At 36.0% G+C, this 7,781-nt stretch overlaps 1 protein-coding gene across 1 annotated transcript; it reads right to left on the bottom strand.

The window, feature by feature from the left end:
- Positions 1–3,090: 3,090 nt before the first annotated feature.
- LOC133528488 (uncharacterized) lies at positions 3,091–6,185 on the bottom strand. The gene is made up of 3 exons (XM_061865877.1): positions 5,430–6,185; positions 4,589–4,752; positions 3,091–3,502 (listed from the first exon to the last, which is right to left on the bottom strand). Exons 1-3 carry the CDS (start codon positions 5,494–5,496, stop codon positions 3,146–3,148), a joined length of 588 nt encoding a protein of 195 aa, XP_061721861.1. The 5' UTR covers positions 5,497–6,185; the 3' UTR covers positions 3,091–3,145.
- Positions 6,186–7,781: the final 1,596 nt, after the last annotated feature.

The following is a 7,781-nucleotide window of genomic DNA, read 5'->3' on the forward strand; positions in this document are numbered from 1 at the left end:
CCACCGTAGACCGCATCATCACTTACCATCAGGTGTGATCGTGGTCAAACGCCTGCCTATCCTCCATAAAAAAAAAAGTTTTAAATTTGCCTATAAAACTTTACGTCCGTAACAGTGTACGTCAAAAAGCTGAAACAGCCAAGCAACAAATAAAATACTCAGGTTAATGAATTGCCGTCGACAGTCGGCTTAGTCCGATAACAAACCGCCTGGTAATCGGATCGGACCCTTTGGTCATTTTGCTCTATTAGCCATGATTGCCTGAATTTCTCGGAACTTACACTGGTTACACATTAAATGGGGAATATTACGCGAAACTCTGCGTAGAGGGCGCTACTATAGTCGTTCAATTTGTAGCTGGCCCTAGCGACAGATCCTTTATCAAATGTCAAGTAAAACCGCACGTGCGACTACCTGCAAAAAAATGGTCCGATCACTTTAACCAGTTATTAAATTACAACTCCTATGGAAATTGCAATAAGATTCAAAATGAACAAATGGAAAAATAATTTGCGATTTCTTGTGTGGTCCCTCTACGGTTATTGAGTGCCGGCGAGTCGAACGCTACAGAACCTTCCTTAGGTCCTTTGTAAACAAACCGCCTTAATGCATCAATGTCATATTTTATTATCTATGAAAACTTGTCAAAAAACAGTTTAAGCTACAGTATGTATAAGTTATTCTATGGTTTGCGAAAGTTGCTAGTGCTGCACTCTGGCGGCAGAACATTGCAGTAATACTCCCTATTGACTGACTAATAGGTCCTTTTGCGAGTTTCCCTTTTAATTTGAACCGAAGTTTTTGTGTCAATAAAATTCATTCTTGATATCACTATCTGTGAATTTTTCCCTATATTTCCGAGGGCTTATCGAACTTTTTGAAAAATTGGACTTCTGTACATCTGTGTGTCTCTCCCATTACATTTCGTCTACCCCGACACGAAAACATTCAATCATGAAAAACGAGGCGATTATCGCACTTGAGCGATAACGTGCGAGTTATTTACATGATATTTTCTCGTGCTACGATAACGTCGCGTTGATCGGCAAACTCGATCGGCAAAACATATCGGCATTTCGTGACTTTTGGCCCTCGTCTGTGACATGTGCGATGTCCGTGACTTTTGATCTGGCCGCACTTGGCTGGTTTTTTACAAGCTTTTTATTAACTTGCAAACACGAAAACATTCAATCATGAAAAACGAGGCGATTATCGCACTTGAGCGATAACGTGCGAGTTATTTACATGATATTTTCTCGTGCTACGATAACGTCGCGTTGATCGGCAAACTCGATCGGCAAAACATATCGGCATTTCGTGACTTTTGGCCCTCGTCTGTGACATGTGCGATGTCCGTGACTTTTGATCTGGCCGCACTTGGCTGGTTTTTCACAAGCTTTTTATTAACTTGCAATGTACCTATGTATGTACGGGTCAAATCTTGCAAGTTAAATCTGACCGACTTCCCGGTTTCCGATGAAGCTGAAAATTTGCGTACATATGTAAGTCGGGTGACAATGCAATATTGTGGTACCATCGAGCTGATGGAGACAGGAGGTAGCCATAGGGACTCTGTGATAAAACAACGCAACCAAATTGTTTTTGGTGTTTTAAGAATTGTGTCGATGAGTATTAATTGCCTGTGGAAAGAAAAGTACAGTCAGCGATAAAAGCACGGAAAAAAAAATCTGGTTGTTGTAACGAGAATTCGGTAGACCCTACAATTTTTATCGTACTATATGTGACAACTCTACAAATAGTAAACTCAACTATTCTCTTCTCGTAAAAGTTATATGGTATGGGTAAGTATGTTACATAGTAAGCAGTAGGGCTTAAATTGTTAACAGTGCTGGATGTGTATTGTTGAAATAACTACAGCCTTTTGTATCCGTTACCAAAAATATGTTGTGGTATACAGGGTGATTCATGAGACGTGAGCTGGACTAAGCCTACACAATCAGTAAATGTTAATGAATCGTTCACCATCATATTTAAGTAAAACAATCACGCTTTTTATCTGTTATTTAACGTTTTGTTAAGGACAAATTTGATTATCTACAATCATGGACACCCTACAACACTTAATTAACAAAGATAAAACCTCTTTAACCGTTATGACAGCACTTTGATTATGAAGAAAATAAAATGTCACACTTGAGTGAGATACGATTTTATAAAAGTAACCACACTCCGATGACATTCAATTTGTCACTTATTATGGATAAAACAAAGAGGGTGACCATAAATATCGTAAATAAAATAAAACTCTTTTTTTTGAACAGTAAAAATTAAATTAACGTTAATCTCATAAATCCTGCTACGAAACAGTTGCTGATAATTTACCGAATATGCAGGCTTGATCCTGCTCACGTCTCCTGAATCATCCTGTATACTATATTGCTTGGTAGTAACCACTATGTTACTTTGTAGTATCTACCATGTTACTTGGTAGTAAGCACTATGTTACTTGGTATTAACCACTATGTTACTTTGTAGTATCTACTATGTTACTTTGTAGTATCTACTACGTAACTTTGTAGTATCTACTACGTAACTTTGTAGTATCTACTACGTAACTTTGTAGTATCTACTGTATTACTTATCCCTTGGCATCTGCACAATAAATGAAATGCCTGATTATACTACTTCCCAAAACTGCTGTAAACTGTACTTATTGTTTGAATTAAAAAACAGATACATCTTTTTCGACTTCTATCGAAAACGTTGATTTTTTAAATAAAAACATAAAACCACTTAATAGCACTTTTTCATGGGAAGTAGTAATATCTGGCATTTCATTTATTATATATTGTGCAGAGGCTGGGGACAAGTCGTGTCAGTCGTAAGTTGCAATCAAATTGTGAAATATTATAAGTAGACATAATTATGTACATATATTAATTATTATGCGTTATAATAAATGCGATGTAGTTCAATATTAACTGTAGACTATTTTCTATACAATATTAATTTTATGTTATGAAAAGCTTAAATAGGTAATTATAATGTAGTCACCTTAACCTATTTCACAATTTGAACAAAACAGGTTCCTAAAGTTGGGAAACGTCTAGTTTTAAAAAAAACTTCAAATGAAATCAATCATTATTTTATATTAATAGGCAACAAAACTGATTGTGAGTCACATTTATAGAAAAAAGGTTTTACATTGTACAGTTGCCATCAAATATATCGGAGCGGCCAAGGTACCCATAAATATCTGGACGTGCACTATATCGCTTTGACAATAAAGACGTTGTTTTGTGATCAACTTGGCCGCTCCGATATATCTGTTGGCGACTGTAATATAATATAACACCTCACTTGTCAACTGTTCGATTTCGTTGGTAAGGTCCTTTACTGGTGGTAGATTAATTGATGTGTTGACGCTACTGTCAGAAGGGGATCCATCTTGACTGCTTTGGAAGTTGGTAATATCCTTTATTGGTGGTACGTTTCTGTGTTTCTCACTCAACACATCGACATTAATGTCCGATTTGCTCCCCTAAAAAACACAAGTTAATTAGTCCCTTGTATAAAAAACATATTTACATGAACCCTTTCATACCTAACCGTAATGTACCTAGGGAACTCACGGATCTTAGGTCGTTTTGTATAAAGATAGCATTGTTACGTTCATAAAATAATTCCAAGAATCTTTATTTATTTATTTAATCTTTATTACACAATACATGAAGGTACAAATGGCGGACTTAATGCCTTAAGGCATTCACTACCAGTCAACCAATCTTTGATCTATACTGTTTAAAAAAAATTCACCACTCCACCTCGGAACGTTCTTTATCCCTTAGAAAGCGGAGGAGAAAAACGCATTTTATCCGCATGATGTGGGGAAAGTAAGTTTTGACTTGTTTCTTTACATTATCTGGTAGGATGAACTTTAAAGAGATGATTTTGAATTATATAATCTTGAAAGCATGAATTTGGCTTAAATTTTTAATATTTTATAACTTGTATTTTTCGCGGTGGCGCGGTGAAAAATGTTGTATTATATACTCGGCAGTAAAGTTTGTTCCTGAGTTATGGTTGTTTTCTATGTATTTAAGTATTTATTTAGGCATATCTATCTATTATAGATAGATTAATAAGTGCTGGTGGCCTGGCGGTAAGACATCAAACTTTCAATCTGGAGGTCTTGGGTTCAAACCCCGACTCGTACCAATGAGTTTTCATTTGATATTTACCAGTCGCTTTTCAGTGACGGAAAACATCGTGAGGAAACCTGACCTAATCCCAACAAGTCCTAGTTTCCTGTCTGGGTTGGACGATCAGATATCAGTCACTTTCGTAAAAATAATGCCTACACCAATTACTGGGATTAGGTTGCCGAGCGGACCCCAGGCTCAATAGAACTATGGCAAAAGTCCGAGACAAACGCTAATCGGCCTCCGTGGGGTGAGGTAATTCAGATTGGGGCGGGCATAGCATGGCCATTCCGTATAAAATACTATTATTTATTCTGTGCTGTGGGACTAGGTCTGTTTGTGTAAGACTGTCCCATAATAATTATTTATTTCAATAATGCAACGTCATATTATTAAATTATCTAAATATTGAAGCAGATAGGTACCTGACTAAGACTAAGAGAGAAATCATCATCATCATCATTTGATATTTGTTTCCAAATATTTAAGTTGCTTATGAATGTGGCTCTGTCTCCAATTGGTTTAATTAGTTCTTGTATCATTCCCTGATCCAATATGATGTTGAATGTTTTGAGGGTGATCTTATTTTCTGTAAATACAAACAAAACTTAACCCTTTCTTTCTTTTAAGCTTTTGGAAAGTACGTGAATATAAATAAGGAAAACTGACACATGTGGACGAAAACTACCCTACCTCTGCAACGGCAACGGTGCCGATGCGGTAGATTTGACAAGGTGCTGGGAATATTACTTACTACCCAGTAGGACTAGTAGGAGGCATATTATTATACCTACTAGCTTTTGCCCACGACTTAATCTACGTGGAATAAGTCATTTCTCATACAAACTTCCACCCCCTTAAATCACGATTTCTGGAATAAAAACTATCCTATTTCCTTCCCCGGGACTCAAACTATCTCCATACCAAATGTCATCTAAATCGGTTCAGCGTTTAAAGCGTGAAGTAACAGACAAACAGACACACTGGGCCATATTATAACTTTAAAACACGTTTAGACACGACAACGACAAACAACTGAATCAGAAATATCAAAACTTGCTTGAAAATTATTCACATGTAACTCCAATAGGTACATACAACCTCAATATCGGTTGATTGATTTTTGTTCCGTGTTGGAGTATGTTTGAGATAGATTGTGTTTTTAATGTATTGTCTATGTAGGCATTTTAAAATTAGAATACGGCACAAAAGAATTTTTTTTACAGATATCACATTTAAATATAAAAAAATGGAAACAAGACTTACGTTTGAATATCTCGTAGTATTCTGACAGACCCCACTCATGCAATATTTGCGCGATGTCTTCGTCCATTTTCAGTAAGACACAAGTTTTTCTTTTGTTATTTTCACTGCTAAGTAAATCAATAACTGCCTGTCACTACTTTTGCGCGGGCGACGTAAGTACGATTGGTCACCATCAGCGCCATATTGTTTGAAACCGCCCCGCGCGGCTCCCGCGCCCCTCTGCTCTCCCAGACGCAACGATCCGTATTGTAATATCAACAATAGTATAATAGTATAATGTAACTTACTTTGAGTATTGTTGGTGTAAACATTTAGATACTATTCCTTACAAGCTTTCAAGTTACTAGAATTGAACATTGCCCGTTACAAACGAATTGAAATCGCTACCACATCAAAATAGTTGGTCGTACAATAAAATTAGTAAAGAGAACGTTAAATTAGTTAGCAGAACAAATTTCCGCTTACTACACATTCTTGTAGTATCGTATTTTTATATAGCTGCGACAACGATGGGAATTGTAAAGACGACGATGCTATTGTAACTATCCTATGAGTATTGTTGATATAACATTTAGATCCTAACCTTTACAAGCTTTCAAGTTACTAGAATTGAACATTGCCCGTTACAAACGAATTGTAAACGCATCAAATCCAATGGTTGGCTGAACAGAAAAAAATGTTAGGAGAACGCAAAATTTGTTACAAGAACAAATTCCCATTTACTATACATTCTGGTAGTATTGTAAAAAAATTTTTTTTCCGTGAGCTTGTACCAAAAATGAAATTTTTGCCATAAACTTATTTTTCATTTTATAATGCAAGGAAAAATGACTCAAGAGCCCTAGCAACATTGCATAAAACCGTAAATTTAAGATGTAATAAGATAATTCGACGACCGGTCTGGCGTAGTGGGTAATGATAATGACCCTGCCTATGAAGCCGATGGTCCTGGGTTCGAATCCCAGCAAGGGCATTATTTCGCGTGATTAGCACGGATATTTGTTCCTGACTCGTGGATGATTTCTCTTCTTCTTACCCCTTTTCAATCTTAGGCCTCCTTCAATTTTTGCCATTCTAGTCTATTTTGCTCTCTAGATACATATGTACCCATTCCGATGGATGGGTGGATGTTTTACATCATGTATCTAAGTATGTATTTATCTTCTTTATCTATGTATATAAGTATGTATGTGACGACCAGTTTGGCCTAGTGGGTAGTGGCTCTGCCTACGGAGCTGATGGTCCCGGGTTCAAATCCTGGTAAGGGCATTTATTCGTGTGAGGAGCATGGATATTTGTTCCTGAGTCATGGGTGTTTTCTATGTATTTAAGTATTTATAAATATTTATATATTATATATATCGTTGTCTAAGTACCCTCAACACAAGCCTTATTGAGCTTACTGTGGGACTTGGTCAATTTGTGTAATAATGTCCTATAATATTTATTTATTATTATTTCGTCGCCTAGTACCCATAGTACAAGCTTTGCTTAGTTTTGGGCTAGCTCGATCTGTGTAATATTGTCCCTAATTATTTATTTACATACACTAAATTCTAAACTAACCCATTTAGTAAAATAATAATATAATAGAAAACATCACTATAACCATATAAAGTTTTTCGTTTATGAAATTCGTCTTAGTTACGAATTTTTTTTTTTTTAGAAAGTATTGCAGTTTTTTGGCTCCCCGGTAAAGTTTTGCCTGACGCTTATCCCATTTCTCCTTTCTAGCCTCGATCTATTTAATCTTATGTTCGAGATCAAAACCCATATGTACAAGTAAATTGCACAAGCATCATATTCATCATTTGCCCCATCAGCATTTAGTTTATATAAAAGTGTTATAATTAGTCAATAAGTTCCTTTTTCCATTCATTAAATAATCACGTTCGCTACTGTATAAGTGTGCACACTTATCAAGTTATAATAAAGCAAGTTTATATCAAGAATTCGTCTTTCGTGTTTCACATTACTATCAAGAATCTATCAAGTAAATGTTAGAGTTAGCAAGTACTCTAACACCATACTATATATATAAAAATATGTAGAATAATGTTGTATAATCTATTTAGTAGACGGTTTACTTTATACTACATTTTATGGTTAGTTCTAATTTACCTACCAGGTACTAACCACAACTGCAGACTTCCTAGGCGTGATAATTACGGTATTTAAAATTCGGCAATGTAATCGTTAATGACGAAATTCTATGAAAATATGACATTAATAATAAAGACGACCGGTCTGGCCTCGTGGGTAGTGACCCTGCCTATGAAGCCGATGGTCCCGGGTTCAAATCCTGGTAAGGGCATTTACTCGTGTGATGAGCATGGATATTTGTTCCTGAGT

Source organism: Cydia pomonella, chromosome 19 (assembly GCF_033807575.1).
Source record: "Cydia pomonella isolate Wapato2018A chromosome 19, ilCydPomo1, whole genome shotgun sequence".
Classification (NCBI taxonomy): Eukaryota; Metazoa; Arthropoda; class Insecta; order Lepidoptera; family Tortricidae; genus Cydia; species Cydia pomonella.

Coding starts and splice junctions, on each gene's coding strand:
- LOC133528488 (XM_061865877.1), bottom strand. CDS start 5,496: ATGGACGAAGACATCGCGCAAATATTGCATGAGTGGGGTCTGTCAGAA. Junction 4,753..5,429: donor ATACTACGAGATATTCAAAC/GTAAGTCTTGTT, acceptor TTGTATTTACAG/AAAATAAGATCACCCTCAAA. Junction 3,503..4,588: donor TCTCTCTTAGTCTTAGTCAG/GTACCTATCTGC, acceptor TGTGTTTTTTAG/GGGAGCAAATCGGACATTAA.